The sequence below is a fragment of the Neophocaena asiaeorientalis genome, unplaced genomic scaffold, assembly GCF_003031525.2.
Source record: "Neophocaena asiaeorientalis asiaeorientalis breed wild unplaced genomic scaffold, Neophocaena_asiaeorientalis_V1.1 scaffold258, whole genome shotgun sequence".
NCBI classification, from domain to species: domain Eukaryota; kingdom Metazoa; phylum Chordata; class Mammalia; order Artiodactyla; family Phocoenidae; genus Neophocaena; species Neophocaena asiaeorientalis.
This window is the reverse complement of record NW_020172591.1, coordinates 3,754,796-3,771,906: the sequence shown is the minus strand read 5'-3', so window position 1 is coordinate 3,771,906 and position 17,111 is coordinate 3,754,796. Positions and strand designations below refer to the sequence as shown.

The window sequence follows — 17,111 nt, the reverse complement described above, 5'->3', positions numbered from 1 at the left end:
AAAGCCTACCGAAAAACGGACTCGTTTTTCTTAGCTGCAGGGAATAGGCACGGGGGAGACCACAGAGCTTTTAATGACAGTGTATAACTGTGTACCCCAACACGCAACTTCTCCAGCTGGGCGCCAGAGTCCGCGCTCAGCTTCAGAGTGCGCCTGCGCCAAGTCCCGAGCGGCGTGGTTGCCTAGAAACGGTGGAGCTGCGGTTCAAGCCCGCGGGTCCTGGCTTCACCATGGCCAAATTCGTACTCGCTGGTGAGTGATCCCCGCGTCCGCCCGCAGATCGCTCAAAACACCGACAGCTACTCTCCTCCTATGACCGCTTGCCGGTGATCTTCTTAACTGGCCTATGTTCTAGCAACTCCAGCCTCTATATGGACCACCCAGGCTTTATTATGCTTTCATTCAAAAATGTATGTTGGGCAGTGACTGTACAAAGCACTGCTGGACACAGGGGATACAGTGAGGGGAAAGACACATCCCTGCCTTCGAGGAGCTTTCAGTCTCCTGGGATACAGAAGCATGTAAGCAAGTACTTTTGATACAGTGTGATTAATGCAATGAGAGGTATGTGCACAGGGCTCTGGGGGGTGTTACAAGAGCTGATTTGTGAAGGTTTGGAATAGGGAGGACATTCCAGAAAAAGGCACAGAGGCTAGAAGTGTCATGGCCTCTGGATATGGAGGAAGTGACTGGACCTGGGGCAAGAATGGGATCCGAAGCCAGATCCTTGCACTTCAAGAACACCAAGCAAAGGTGTTTGAACTGTATGCTGAAAGCAATGAGGAGCCATTTAAAATGTTTAAGCAGGAGGGTATCTTAATGAGCTTGCATTTTAGAAAGCCCACCTTGTCAGCAGTGGAGGGGACGGACTGGAAATGTCGACTGGCATCCAGAAAACCACCAAAGAGGCTCTTACTGCAGCAGGCTATTGTACCTGCCTCCTTTCCTCTCAGCAAGTTTCTCAAAAGGGTAGACTGCTCTTCTATCTCCAGGTCCGCCTTCCACTCAATCTGGTTTCTACTTCTGCCTCCTTTCAGAAATGGCCCTCACCGAAGTCACCAATGACTTTACAGAAGCTGTCCGGTCCTTGTCTTATTTGACCTCTTTGATGCCTTAACACAATTGTCATCTCCCATCTGCCTGAAAACCTATTTCCTTTGCTCCTTTATTCATTCAGAAGAGTATTTTTGAGAATGTTGCATTTGTGGCAGTGGCAGGGCTGGGTTCTATAGGAGCAGGGGCAGTGGCAGGGGACCTTTCTTAGGCAAAGACTTCCCAGAAGAAGGGATTTTTTAATCAGGGTCCTGAAAGATGAGTGTTACCTATCGGAGAGGAAATAAGTAGGGAGGAGGAAAGTATATTAGGCACGGGTAGCAGGGAGTGGGGCTGCAATGAGGAAAGCTAGTTTGGTGATTTTTGAGAGTATACAATAAGCAGAAAATTGAAAAAGATTTAGTAGGGTTGGAGCATAGAGTACAAGGAAGAGACTATAATATGTTAAGGCCAGAGTTAGAAAATATATATTCTTGTGAGCCACGTTCAATATTTTTTTAGATGTATTTATTTTTATTTATTTTTGGCTGTGTTGGGTCTTCGTTGCTGTGCGCGGGCTTTCTCTAGTTGCAGCAAGTGGGGACTACTCTTCATTACAGTGCACGGGCCTCTCATTGTGGTGTCTTCTCTTGTTGCAGAGCACGGGCTCTAGGCACGTGGGCTTCAGTAGTTGCGGCACGCAGGCTCAGTAGTTGTGGTGCACAGGCTTAGTTGCTCTGCGGCATGTGGGATCTTCCTGGACTGGGGCTCGAACCCTTGTCTCCTGCACTGGCAGGCGGATTCTTAACCACTGCACCACAAGGGAAGCCCTCAATATTTTAAACTTTATCTAAAGTACATGGAAGGTTTTTGGAAGGAGATACATAATAAAACTTGCATTTTATCTCAGTGTTATTGCTACAATGTGAGAAGAAAAGGACTGGATGCCCAGAGCCCAGTTAGGTACCGTAGTCCAGGAAGGAAATACTGGTGGCCTGGTCTAGGAAGGTGGGCAATGGAAATGCAAAGAAGTGAATGGATTGGAGAGATGTTAGGGAGCAGAATCTATAGAACTAGACATTTGACTAGGTGGAGGAAGAAAGGAAGGGAGAAGAAAGAGTTAAAATTATTCCCAGACAGTAGTTTGCATAACTGGGTAGATGGGAAGTCATTGTAAAAAAGCAGAAGAGTAGGCTTTATACTCTGGGTACTGTTAATACTCTTAAATAACTGGGTAGATGAACATAAAGAACATAAGAGAAGGAGCAAATTTAGTAGGGGAGTGATGGCAAAATCTGTCATAGACATGCTGAGTGCTTATGAGACATTTAGAAGGAGTTGAAAAAATACAGGACGATGTAGACATCTAGATAAGGAGATAGTTCTGAACTGGAAATACAGATTTCTACTTGAAACCAAAGGAGTGGAGGAGATTATCCAGGAAGGATCATAGAGTATGAAGATAAGATGCCTTGTAGAATGGTAACCTTTTAATGCATTAATAAAGGAATAGGAACCTAAAAGTGTAATGAGGAGTGGCCAGAGAAGTAGGAAAAAAACCTGAAGAATGCCCCCACCATAGGGGTTATTTCAAGAATTGAAGGGAGACAAATGCTACCAAGGGTCAACAAGAAAAGGATCAAAAATTGTCCATTGGATTTAGTGACATGGAGGTCCATGGTGACCTTCTAGAGAATTATGGGAAAAGCCAGATTGCAGTGGCATGAGAAATCAGTGGAAGTGAGGAACTGGGGATGGCAAGTGTAGAGAACTATTTCAAGAACTATTTCAAGTTTTAATAGAAAAGGGCAGGTGGAAGGCAATGACTGAAGGGGCTTTTTGTTTCTCAGGACAGGAGAAACTTAAATATAATGAGTATATTTTAATTATGATAGAAACAGGCCATTAGAAACAGAGCTAAGATGCTAGAAAAAGGGGATAACCAGTGGAGGTGGAAGAGGGTGGTGTTCAGAGCATAAGTGGTGAGATTGGATCTGGATAAGAGGTAGGATCCCTCTTCCACTGAATAGAAGAAAGAAGGAAAGGATGAATCCAAATGCAGATAGGCTAGTAGGTTTGATGGCAGGAGCTTGGGGGATTTCCCAACTGATGCCTTTTTGTATGATTTGGTTTAGTTTGCGTAAAGTAGAAAGCAGAGTTTTCTGTTGTCTTCTGATAGTACAGAAAAATATTGGAGAGAAGGAAGGGGCTTGAAGGAAGTAGGCAGTTTGGAATGGTAATTGTAGAGACCAGAAGAGAGTGCTGCCAAGGGAAACAGAGGGATCTCCAGGAAGAGTTGAGGGTCAGTTGAGACCAGTGACCATGAATTTATAATGGTGCCACTCTGCTTGGTTCTACCATGTTTATCCAGGGGTGCCAAGTACATGAAACCCAGGCACAGAAAAGGCAAGTTACTGGGTTCATTCAGGGTGAGGGGCTTTTACCAGGCTTACTTGCCAGAAGCACAGTGGGGCAAGAGAATTGCAGACATGAACCAGAAGAGTGGTCTGAATTCATGAGTCATGGATTTGAACTAAACAGGGAAGCTAATAGCCAGGGGGAGTTTGAGAGGGGATGATGACTTAGAAGTCACCGGGAGGTTGAAGAACTGGTGAATTGGGAGTAATCGGGGAAGAAGGCTATAGAGAGGGTTCTGCCCTCGGCCCCTGCCCCTCCTACTCTACCGGACATCCAGTCCCACCGACTTTAGTGGCTGTCACTTTCTCTGTGTTTATGCCTGCAAAACCTGTATCCTAAGCTATTACAGAAGGCCTGCTCTTCAGATTTGCAGGTGCAGCTGCCTGCTGGTCATATCCACTTAGATATACTACAGATACTTCCAGCTGCGCTTTATAATTTAAACTTCTCACCCATGATTTCTCTCTAGTAAGGTCAGGATCACCTAGCCACGCCAGAAAAAAGAAGTTAAGCCAGACTCTTCTCTCTCCCTCCACTTCTTCCCCCAATACTCTCTGCACACATAGCAAGTCCACATGTGATTTTACCACCACTCCTCACTTCACACTTTGCCTTTTAGTAGCTACTAATGAGTAGTTCATTATGAGTAGTTCATGCTTAATTAGTAGCCTGGCAGCCTCTTAGAGGAAGTGAGGTCTAATACAGCACTGGAGGAGAATAAATATTCAATAGTCTTTTTTCCTTTCCACACTTTATTACTAATGATGCTGATCTCCTATGAAATTCATTTTATTTTGCCAATATAATAAAAATCAAAAGTTTATGTTATGGCAGTATATGCTATAGCTCTATATAAATTATATTGTAACTGTGTGATTAATTCTGTAATTATATGACAAATGCTTGTAACTACATGATAATTTCCATGTGATGAAAGAAAATATTGCTAATTTGAATTTTTTAGGTAGAGCAGATTGCCCATATTATGCTAAAGCAGAACTTCTGGCAGATTATTTACAAAAGAATCTTCCTGATTTTCGGATACATAAAATTACACAGCATCCTGATGTTTGGGAGGTAAGAGGCCTTTACAGTTTGTTAAACTCACACACACAGAAAAATGTGTTCTGATTTAATTACATATTAGCTAGTGTATCAGATAGCTTTCCAGGAATGAATGTTCATGTACTATTGATATTTTGATGTTAGTAAAATCAATCCTGACTTATCAGCCTCAAAACATTATTTATATTTTTTTTCCTAGTACCTAATAGAACAAATGAGGCCCTAACCAGTAAGTAGAATCAATTTGGGTGGTATTTTCCCCCCAAGAATCCACATAGCGGGCCTCTCACTGTTGTGGCCTCTCCCGTTGCGGAGCACAGCCTCCGGATTCGCAGGCTCAGCGGCCATGGCTCACGGGCCCTGCCGCTCCGCGGCATGTGGGATCCTCCCGGACCGGGGCACGAACCCGTGTCCCCTGCATCCGCAGGTGGACTCTCAACCACTGCACCACCAGGGAAGCCCGTATATTGCAGTTTTTAACTTTCAATTCTTCTTCATATTGATTTCTAATGACATGAGGGACTTGTTTATTTGACACACCCTTCTTTGGGACTTAGATGGAAATTTGGGGGAAGGAGTTTCCTTTACTGGGGAGTGTTCTTGGGAACAACATCCTTAGAAGGAATGAGGGCAGCAGGACTGGGCAATGGGAGAAGTTGAACTGCCACACAGCTCTAACAAAGGGCTCAACCAGCCCTGCAGGGAACTCTGAAGCTGGGATGGCCCTTCAAAGATACCCACCCAAACAGGCAAGGAGGCCAGGCTTTTGTCCTCCTGCAGCTAACAGTCAGAGGATGTGGGCTGCCCTGGGGAAGAGACCTAACCTTAGGCAAGGGAACATCCTTTGGCTGAGGTCAGTTTCCAGAGAGAGACTCAGCACTGAGCCATCAACAGCCAATACACCTCGTGGCAGGGGGAATGAGTGCCTTGGTCACGAAGGAGGAATAGGGACTACACGTGACAGGATCTGCTAGTTCACCAGTTGTGCCTTTTGGATCCACGTGCTGCATATAATGCGTTCACACCATCCGGGAACAGCTCTTCCAGAATTCTGGTTGGCATCTCTCCCTGGGGAAACTTTACGAGAGGAAGTTTAGTTAAGTGAACAATAGTCTCAGCTGCACATCATTTCAGCACTACACATCATTCAGCACCATAACTGACGCGTCACCTTTCTTCTCTTCTATCCATTGTAGATTCCCCTCACCCTCTGCTGATTCAGGTGACTTATTAGGTGTGGTGGTGACTTACATCTGTATCCTTAGGGGCCTGAGCCCTCGTCTCTATTCCCTTTTCAGGATATGACTGTTGCACCTGTCCATTTGCTGTCAAAATTAAGCAAGGCACTACCAAGGATGCCCCAATGGATTACCTAGATGCCAACCATTCTTTCCTGCCCACATTGGTAATAGCTGCCCTACGTGCTCCTGATCAACAGGGGCAATTACCCCTTCCATGATGGTAACTCCTCTCCTTACTGGCTGATCTCTTGGCACAGGAGCTCTAAGTGACCATGTGGCAGCCATAGATTAAAGTTTAATGGGACTCTTCCTCATAGAAGCACCCCTCACACTGGGTGGGTCACTGGGAGTGATGGTAAGCAGGGTCACTCTTAATTCCATCCTTGGTTCCTGGATTCATGTATTTGACCTATTGGGGCAAAACTCTATTGATTTGTGGTATATATTGCATCCTGAAAGATGGTACCCCCATCCTTGCAAGGTATCAGTCTCTAAGCTGGTGCCTGCATCTTCAGTGTGTTGTTCTATCCCTCTATCATGCTGCTAGATGTTGCCATATATGATAGGGCCAGTGGGTCCCTGGTTTCATGCCCAATGTCATACATCCTTTACTTTAAAATGGGTTTCTTGGTTCAAAGTGATGTTATGCAGGATCCCATGTTGGTAGGTTAAATATTCTGAAAAGTCTTGAACAGGGTGCTGGCCAAAATCCTACAAGCAATAAAGGCAATTCTTTATCTAGAATATATGTTGATTAAAATCAAGGTGAATCACCGCTCTTTCCAGGGTAGAAGGGGTCCAATGTAATCAGATTGCCACCAAGAGGCTGGTTGTTGTCTTTGAGGGATAGTGCCATTAACAGGAGGTCTGCGCTGATCTTTGTTAATGGCGGCAGCAATGGCTAGATCAGCTTTGATGAGTGATAGCTTGTTTTCTCAGACCATTGCATAAGCTCTAACTTTTTCATGTCCCCATTGTGCCTTCAGCTGTCTAAATTATCTTACTGCTGGGTTGCTTAGTGCTTCTGTCATAATAGATGTTCTCTGGTGGGCACTGCCCCCCGTCCTCTTTTATTTCAGAATTCTATCATCCCAATTGCCATGGGGCCCAGCTCTATAAGAGCATGTCATTTAACAGCCATGGCCCAGAATTGACAGCCACACCGGGCTTCTCAGTGATGCTGAGACCCCTCTCATCAGTGCATTCCTTGTCACTTTGGTGAATGTAGTGTCCTCCAGGCCCTTCCAGAGAACATAGGTGACCAATAGTTTTCCAGCCTTCCGTCATAGCGTATCCACTCTAGCGAGCCCATTTTTTATAAGCTTTTTCATCCCTTCTTCCATGGTCTTCCATGACAGTTCTGGCATTTCCATTTATTTCATCCCTTGCTCCGAGCTCTGAAGAGCCATCCTAGCAACATGTTGGCACTGTCTTCTGAGGTCTTTGTCAGGGTGTACACTCTTGAATAGCAGAAGAGTGATTGATTTTGAGAAATTCTCTCTTGTCCAGCTTTATGTTCCACTCTTGATTCAGCACCCTCAGGGTCCGGTCCTGTACATATTCTTCCAGCTCCTGCCAGGACATCACCATGCCCTGCTCGCTGCTGAAGGTCCTTTGAGGTAGAGTCTCTTTCTTCTAGATCCCCAGTATTTCACTGGTCAGGCTACATTGTGACTAGAGAGGCCATGGGGGAATCATCATGGTGGAAACATCAACGAGGGAAATTCATTTGTAAGGTAGCTTCATGATACATTCCTCCAAAGACAAGAATGTTGCCATGTACTTTACCCATAGAAATGTTGCACTCTGTCTCTATGCAGATATTGTCATTGGAAGGCCTGGTGTACACAAACCAGACAATGATGATTTAAACTTTTTCTAGTAAATATTATCAGAAATCCCCAGATGATTTTTAGCTCATTAATTCAATCTAAAAAATATAAACTATACTCACATATTTGGAAAGCAATATCAATTTATACGGCCCTAAGACCAGAGACATCTCATACAGAAGACGATTTGAGTTGGAAAACTCGGCTCCTTTTTTAAGCCAAACCCTTGCACTTCAGGTCTACTCAGGAAAGAGAGCAACATTCAGTACCTTTATTTGGTCGATGAATTCGAAGAATATTCTTTCTTGATTAATTTGTTACTCAACTCATCACTATTTCTATATTTATATTTTACAGTTTAAAGATATCTAAATTTTATTATGTATACACAGAGGTAGTAAAAAAAAAAAAAAACTAGTATTTTAACGTTTGAACTCTAAAGCATTGAATTCCAAGGCAGATTCAATGTGCAACTTCTCATGGACTCTATCATTCAATAGGAGTGGCTGAAAGAGTTGTGTAAAAAGAATAAGTGGAGTCACAAAAATTCCCCCATCATCTGGAGAGAGCTGTTGGATCGTGGAGGAAAGGGTTTGCTTTTGGGAGGATATAACGAGTTCCTAGAACATGCCCAGGTATACAAATTCAGTTGATTTATCTGTCTAAAACATTATTGTTCTCTCCTATTATTATATTTTTCCAATGTCTTGCTTTCTAAGGTATTCTCTCAGCTCTCTTTTTACTCTGTTTGGGCTTTAAACAAGAACTTTCCATTATAGCCATTGTCAGCTACTCTGGTGTTGATTTTTTCTTTCCCAATATTTAGCTTTACTATGGTGTCACCTCTAGCATGACAACTGAGCTGATGAAGACAGTTGCTCAAGAGAACCTGGGGGCACACATAGAAAAAGAGCTGGAGAAAGAAGCCCTGAAAGGTCTCATCAACCCCTTGCAGGTCTGGATCACCAGGTGGGACCGTCAAATCCTAGGATTCGTGAGGTTGGCTTTTTATGTTTAGAAGGACGATGATGTAGGATTAATTACATGATGGAAGAATATCTGAGTGTCAAGTGTGAGATTTGTATGTATGTATACGAATATTATAGATATGGAATATATGTATATGCCTATATATCCCCTAGTGTAGCCCCATGTATGAGTTTTAGACTATATATAGATTCAATGTGTATGTAATATGCATACAATACACATACATACTAAATCTAAGAGCAGCTTTATAGCAAAGGTATTTACTTTGCATAACTGTCTCCAGCTCTCCTGCCCTCATTCTGTGTGTCTCATGCTGTCTGCTGCTCATACGATCCTGCTCGTCGCCTCACTGTCCTTCCTTCCCTCTCCCTCGTTTCCTTCCTTCCCTCCCCCATCTTCCTGACTGTTGCCCTCTTCCTCTTTCCCACTTGCTAGAGTTGTCCTCATCCTTAGCTCTTCCATGTTGCACTCATTCTCTGTAACCTCACCCCCCTCACTCTTACCCCTTCTCACTTTTTCTCATCACTCTCGCTCTCAGTGGTGGGTGGACACATTCGATGTTTGTCATTGCTTTTTCTCTCTATCTCTGTGCTCTGTCTCTCTCTTTGTCCTTTTGCTGTCCATCTTGCTCTATCTCTCCCTCCCCCTTTCCTTTCCCCACTCTCAATCTGTCTCTCACACTGCCCTTCTTACTATCTATGTGTGTATCCTAATGTACAGGCTCATCTGAAAAATTATTTGTTATTATGAAAGATTTCAAATGCAGAAAAGAACTGAGAATGATGTAATAACCATACATGAACTTTACACCCAGATTTAATAATATTACATCTGCTTTAGAATTTCTTTAATATTTATTTGGCTGCGCTGGGTCTTAGCTGCAGCACGCGGGATCTTTATTTGCGGCATGCGGGCTCCTCCTTGTGGCCTGCGGGACCCAGCTCCCCGACCGGGGATCGAACTGGGGCCCCCTGCATTGGGAGCACAGAGTCCTAACCACTGGACCACCAGGGAAGCCCCTAGATATTTTTAAAGGATTAAAATGGTACAGATGCTCTTGAAAACACCACTGCGCCTCTCTCCAAACCCACTGTGAAAAAATGCCCGGATGCATTTCTAAACTCCCCCTCAGGGGTCATTAGGGCTCTCTGTTATCAGCCAAGCTATAGAGTACTCAAATACTAGCTGAATTGTGGGTGCAGATACATGATACCTTGCCTGTGTTGATCCTAGGCTTCTTTATAAGGATTTGGAAAAATAGGCCTTTCTAAAAGATGTCATTACTTTGCAGATAAGGGTACAAAATAGAAAAGAGTTATGGTTAAATGAAACTGATTTCCTTATCTTTTTTAAAGATATTTTTAAAAAAGAATATAAACACATAATTACAGTAATTATATTACTGTAATTGTGGTCGCAATTACAGTAATATACAGTAATATGACACAGTTCTTTTAAATTTTGCTTTCTGCCTATTCTATTTAATTTGAAACGCCTTATAAACAGGTACATTTCTTACTTTGGTATTGTTTTCAGATGGCCAAAGCAAGAAGTTAGCAGTGAGAATTATTTTGTTCTACTTTTGATTTCTAGCCTTAAAAATGTCTGTGCCGCTGTGTAAGCCAATTTAATATATTAAATCACCCTATTAATGCACGTGCAGAAGAATATCTATTAAGAATAAAGCCTGAGGACTTCCCTGGTGGCGCAGTGGTTAAGAATCCGCCTGCCAGTGCAGGGGACACAGGTTCAAGCCCTGGTCCGGGGAGATCCCACATGCCGCGGGGCAACTAAGCCCGTGCGCCACAACTACTGAGCCTGCGCTCTAGAGCCCGTGAGCCACAACTTCTGAAACCCGGTCGCCTAGAGCCCGTGCTCTGCAACAAGAGAAGCCACTGCAATGAGAAGCCCGCACACCACAACGAAGAGGAGCCCCCGCTCGCCGTATACTTAAAAAAAAAAAAAAAAAAAAGAATAAAGCCTGAAAAGGAGCAAAAGATTTAACCACTCGTAATCGGCTTTGCATTTTTATTAGTGCATCGTCTCCTGCCTGCTACAACCTAATTCCCATCTTGACAAGTGGTGAAGTGTTTGGACCGCATATGGAAATTAGCATAAACCTATTTGACAACAAGCAGGCAGAAGAGAAACTCACAAGCCTTGTGAAGGAGGCTCAGGACCTGGCGTCGCCCTTCCTGCAGAGTGTGTCCGTCTGCACCCAAGCGGAGGACGCCTTCCGCCAGGCCCACGTGATCATTTTCCTCGACGACCACGTGGACAAGGAGGTGTACAGTTTGGAAGACTGCATCCGAAGCAAGGCTACTCTGTGCCACCTCTACGGATCCCTGATTGAGAAAAATGCTCATGATTCCGTCAGAATTATTGTGGGAGGAAAAACCTTTGTGAATCTCAAAACGTCTTTGCTTATGAGATACGCCCCAAACTTCGCCCACAATATTATCGCTGTGGCCTTGGGCGTAGAAGGCAAAGCGAAGGCGGCGCTGGCCAGAAAACTGAAAACGACTCCGTCATGTGAGTGAGCTCCTGTTTCCATGTCTGGTTTTAAACAACGTGATTTCACAGCAGCTAGGAAGAACACTGTCCCCTCTAAAATCAGTCGGGATATCTGGACTAGAAAGTATGAAGCAGAGGCCAAGAACTTCTGATTGTGTGACTTCACTACTGTGCATTTTCTTTCTACTAGCTTTTATGACTAGCTGATCTTTTCCCATCATTCTAAAAATTAAGAAACAAATATTTAAATAATAAGATTTCTATTTTTCAAGTAGTAATTTGAAACTTAATATTCCTTTTTTTTTTCTTTTGGTCAACCAATGTAATCGGTGTTTTTTAAAAAAATACTCAGGGCTCTGTTAAAGTGACCCCACCCCACTTCCCACCTGTGTGACTTGGGGCAGATCACTTAACCTTGCTGTGTCTGGCTTCCTCACCTGTAAAATGAGGATGTAAATAGCACCTACATCCTAGAATTGATGCAAGGATTTAAAGAGATAATGTTTCTAAAGTGCTTGGAGGAGTGCCCGACACAAGCTAAACATTTGCAAGGATAGTAAACTTGTTAAGGTGATTATGCTATCTGATCAGTTTCTGCTTCTAATAATCTTTGTACTTATAGAGGTCAAAATCATAGGAGGATGAGACAGAATCAGAAAATGGATTTTTGTATCTAAAGGGGGAGTGCTGTATCTAAAAATATTTGTCAGGTTTGACAGACTTTAGCTATTTGTGCCCTTAGATGGAGCAGGTGCAACGAAGTCTATTTAGAATGCCAGGAAGTGCAAGACATGACATCAAGCAAAATTGGGAAGACAGTGAAATGTGAGCCTGGAATGCTCTCAGTCAGAGCTATAAGGGACTTCGGTGAGCCCCTAACACATTAGGGCAAAGCCCTAGGACCACAACTTCTGGTATTCTTGCCTACAAATCATTAGTGTCTTACCCCCAGGGTCACTGCATACCTCAGCCAAATGGATACTAAAATTATTCAGTAGGAAAACATTTCCTAATCATTTTATCTCTGTTATCAACCTTATATGTATATGTGTAGATACTGATTTCTCACAAAAGATCTATGGTACACTGATGAAAGTGGCAAGAAGAGGCAGTGTTACAAAATTTAAAACAGGGCAGGCACTTTCAACCAGAAAGCTGCTCTCTTGTGGGTCTGGTGGTACCATAACTTCTAAACCCTGCTGTATTCAAAGCCAGTAAGCACAGCAGCAGCAGAAGAAAGAAAAGTGGAGACAAGTTGGGACAAAAAAGGGAAATGTTAGAGGGATGGCTGTTAAAGTGGAATTGTCAGTGGAGTAGTAAGGAGGAAGTTGGCAACGACAAAGACAGAGTTAAACAAAGTCACATGAACTAGAAAAACCATCAGGGAGAATTATTCCAGGAGAATTCCAGATGCCAAGAGGGGAGCAGACCTTTTCAGGATATCCCTTGAGTTCAGTTCACACATAAACCTGTTTCTCAGACTATGTACATTGGCTTAGTTGGAACTCTTTCTGTACAAGTGACAGAAAGTCCACTCAAAGCGACCAGAGTCAGAGCTTTTTTTCCACATAACTGAAGAGTACAGGAGTAGTTCTTATTTGGGGCATAGCCGGATGCTGGGGTTCAAGTGATGAAGTCAAGCCTGGTTTGTGCTCTCACCTGGCTCATCACTCAGCTCTGTTTTCCTCAGCTTTGATCTGATTCTCGGATAGGCTTTCTCTAAACAGTGGCAAAACGGCTACCGGCATCATAGCTTAACTACCCCAGTAGAAAAAGAGCGTTCTCTCTCGATTCTTTGTATAAAAGTAGCAGAATAAGATCTCATTGACTGGGCTTGGACCACATGCCCTTCTCCAAGTCAGTGTGGCCAGAAATCTGGAATCTAGGTCTGATGCCTATCGATAGACCTGAGGGGGTAAGGACAGCTTCACCCAAACCAAATGGACTGAAATTGGGGAAGGGTACCTATTTAAAGAAAAGCCAGTATGCTGTTAAAGAAAAAAAGGAGGAAGAGATGTTAGGACCAAAAAAAAAAAAAAAAAAAGCAGATGTCCGCTATAATTTTCTCTAGCTTGATTTAAGGCATTTAGAGCTATAAAGGGCCTTAAAGCTTTAAGAAAAATTCTTTTCCCTCCTGCCTGCCTTTGAACACAACTCTGTAAGAGTGTGATACTTGGAGCTGCTGCAGTCATTTTAGGACCATGAGGGGAAGGCCAAGAGAGTAACATCTTTGAGCTGCTTAACAAGCCCCTGTGTCACTGCCTACCTCAACTTGTTATCTGAGAAAAGTAAACTCCTCCTAGTTAAGCCAGGTCAGAAGGATATTCTGTTACTTGAAGCCAACAGCAATCTTATCTCACACAGAACAGGAAAGAATTTAATCTCCGTAATAGAAAGTGGTATGACCTTTTAAGAGAATTAAGTTTTTAAACAAATAAATAAGTTTATAAATAAATCAATAAAATCCCCTATTTTCACTTCAGATACATTCCCAGAAAATCCACAATTATTAGAGAGAATTATTAGAGAGAATTTCATATATTAGAATCATATGAAATACCAATTCCTATTTCTCTCTACCCCCATCCTCTTCTTTTTCTTGGTAATATGTATCACGTTGTATAGTAGTTGTTTTCTCACCCACTCCCCTCTACCCCCAGAATATTGCAAGGATTTGGGCTGATTTGTTTTCTTCTGAGCCTCCCACCTAAAAGTGCCTCACACATACAAGCTAATTCAGTATATCTTCTTTGATTAAGATGTTCCTCGGGGTCCTCTTATTCCAGCACCTCCATTCTGCAGGAAACGAAATCCACCCAGGGAGTCAAGTGACTTGCCCAAATTTCTATTCCAGTCTAAAATCAGGGACTCTCTGTCAGAATCAAAGCAGATAAAAAATCCTCTTCACGGCAAGCAGAGTGGTGAAGTTAGGACCAGAGCGGGGGTATAATTTTCAGTAGCGCTTTCTTTCAGGGAGCATTTCAGTGTTCCCTGAAGTCAGTCCTATGCTCACACCATCCACGTGCATTATTAGGAATGGCCAGACTCTGATGATTAAGGAGATGATCCACATTGTTTGCACATTTTTAGGGAGCATAAACTTAAGTCTGTCTTATAGCAAAAGGACCAATTGTAAAACAAACACACAAACAGAAAGTAGACTACAGTCAATTTTTTACATTACGTTATTTTTTTTAATTGCTTTTCTTCACAGGCATCAAAGATGTGATAATTTGGGGTAATATTAGTGGAAATAACTACGTCGATCTGAGAAAAGCCAAGGTTTACAGATATGAGAGTGCTGTTTGGGGACCTCCTCACTATTCACGCCCTGTTTTAAGCCTGATTTTTGATAGGTACAGTATCTTTTTAAGTGAAGTAGTCTAACAGTATTGAATAAACGTGTAATGTTATTATAATCATTTAAAAATCATCTTGGAAATCAGTGTGCAGAAGTAACTGTTCACACTCATCCTCATTTATGCTTTCTATTGAAGAAATGTAGAGAATTCCACAGAATTTCAACTAGTCTGTCCCCACCCCCAATTTATTTGATTTTGGAATTTTGAATTTTTATATTTCAGATTATCCTTAAAGTGGCTCAAAGATGCCATTAATGTTATCACTAAAGCAAACATATGTAAAGTGAATCTTATTTAATGTAAAGACCTCTGTCCAAGTTGAAATTAGTTGAAAAAGCTTCGAGAGTAAGGAATTATAATGGTGAGCAGGCCCAGGCCATGCTGGGTGTTGGGTTCCAGGAAAGGCAGAATTGAGACGTGGTAAGGGGCAACATCTCTGGAGCCAAGCCACCTGGGTTGGAATTCTCATTCAGCCACTCATTAGCTGTGTGACTTTAGAGAAGTTACTTAACGTCTCTGTGCCTCGGTTTTTCCATCTGCCAAGTGGAAATGGTAACAGAGTGCGGGTCTTATAGGGCCATTGGGAAGATGAAATGGGTTAAGACAGGCCAAAGCACTTAGAAACTGTGCCTGGCACAGTCAACACCACCATTACGAAAAGGGCATGGAAGGAGGAAGGAGGAGGAATGCCTTTGGAACAAGTTTCGAAACTTTGCGGCACTTTCCCAGTGGTAGCATGTCCTTTCCATCACCTCTTTCTTCCCTTCCCTTCCTTTACCCACACCTAGAAATTGTGTCCCTGGACTCATTGTCTTGCATTGCTGTGTGGGTGCGGGCAGCATCTCCTGGAGCTGTATCGTGCCGGCTTAGCAAGGGCAGCTGTTTCATGCTTTTTCTAGTCCAGCTGGACTGTTCCCCGAGTTTAAACTTCAGATTAGAAAACTTAATTATTTCTTTAGTTCTCAATGTGAATAATTCAACATTTCATGATATTATTTTATTTAAAATGAAGGATACCACTGGTTCCAAGATAGCCTCTATGGAGAATAAATTCTTTGTGATGAAATTAATTGTTCTTGCAGTCTTTGGCCACTTTTCTGTGTTCCATATTTATGGTATCAAGTTTTTAGTTTGAAACTTTAGGACTCCTTTCTGCTCTGTTTCATTACTTTTCAGTTGACTCTTTATGGGATTAAAGAAGTTTGAAGAAGGGGCACAGGAAGTCATATTTCTGTTTTGTGGAGGTGATTTCTTGTACTCAGATCCATTGACCCAGGGAACATTCTTATTCATTCCTATTCCCTCCTCCATTGTAAAATTGTTTCTTTCTCTCCTTACAGTGAGTGGGTAAACAGAGAATTTGTGGAAAGTCTTAAAAAGTTCACCGCCACAGGAAGACGATTTGGGGGCATCTTAGCTGCACACAGTATAGCCACTACGTTGAAATACTGGTACCATGGCTCACCCCCTGGAGAGATTGTGTCTTTAGGGGTACTGAGTGAAGGTAAATCTAGGTTTTTCATATCTTACGATATTTTAAAACCTCCATGTATGCCTTGTGCTCCTACTTCTGTGTCCTTACCTAGACAGGCTCCTACCTCTTTTTTTTTTTTTAAAATGGTACAGTTACTTTTTAATTTTATTTATTTATTTACTTTTGGCTGTGTTGGGTCTTCGTTTCTGTGCGAGGGCTTTCTCTAGTTGTGGCAAGCAGGGGCCGCTCTTCATCGCGGTGCGCGGGCCTCTCACTGTTGCGGCCTCTCTTGTTGCGGAGCACAGGCTCCAGACGCGCAGGCTCAGTAGTTGTGGCTCACGGGCCTAGTTGCTCCACGGCATGTGGGATCTTCCCAGACCGGGGCACGAACCCGTGTCCCCTGCATTAGCAGGCAGATTCTCAACCACTGCGCCACCAGGGAAGCCCGCTCCTACCTCTTTAAAGGCTCTGTAAGCTCTCTGGATTTTCACAATTCCATAATCATTCGTTCATGCCTGCATTCCTTCAGTTATCCATTCAGCAGTGTATTTTGTGTGCATGCACTGGGAACACACATAGGGAGTAGGCCTGGCTTTTGCCTTTCAGGAAGCTCACAGCAGAGTAAAGGAGAGCCACATGCATAAATGAAATAATTCTGTTAAGTTTTTCTCACTGTATCCCTACTGAGGAAGGGAAAGCAAGGTCAGTTTTCAGCAGGCAGCAGGAAGAATCTGGACCTGCATCATAAAGGAGGTGACACTTCAGGAAGTCTCACCTGCAAGCTTGAGTAGTTGTTTACCTGACAGACAAGTATGGGAAGAACATCTGGGCACAGGAGCTGCAGGAGCAAAGACACAGACCCACGATACAAAGGGCACAGCGAGACCCAGATCTCAGAGTACCAGGCAGCAGCCGGAATGTGGAAAGCTTGCTCTCCATCCACAAATACTGTGGATATATTTTTATATCCTTAGTATTTTAATCTGCTAAAAGCTATTCAGAGCACTTCTACTATTTATTGAAAAATAGGAAAGAGAGAATAGCTGATGCTCTGTGCACTGAAGACCTAAAGCATGTCTTCCCTTTGTGCTTTACATTCTCCCTGAACAAGCCCATCCATTCCCATCTCAGCCCTGCTGCTGAGCCCTACCTTGTCAAAAATTGCCACCTGCATGTCATGCTG

General features: G+C 43.1%; 1 protein-coding gene across 2 annotated transcripts in view; it reads left to right on the top strand.

Moving 5' to 3' along the window:
- The first annotated feature begins 227 nt into the window (after nt 1-227).
- MDH1B (malate dehydrogenase 1B) overlaps nt 228-17,111 on the top strand; it is a 28,842-nt gene continuing 11,958 nt past the window's right edge. The window contains exons 1-7 of one of the 2 annotated variants that reach the window (XM_024738379.1): nt 228-252; nt 4,415-4,527; nt 8,089-8,223; nt 8,415-8,557; nt 10,614-11,110; nt 14,307-14,448; nt 15,795-15,958. In XM_024738379.1, coding sequence (XP_024594147.1) covers nt 231-252; nt 4,415-4,527; nt 8,089-8,223; nt 8,415-8,557; nt 10,614-11,110; nt 14,307-14,448; nt 15,795-15,958 — 1,216 coding nt within the window. In that variant the 5' untranslated portion in view covers nt 228-230. The remainder of the gene's footprint in view (nt 253-4,414; nt 4,528-8,088; nt 8,224-8,414; nt 8,558-10,613; nt 11,111-14,306; nt 14,449-15,794; nt 15,959-17,111) is intronic. The other variant, XM_024738378.1, reaches the window with a different exon arrangement.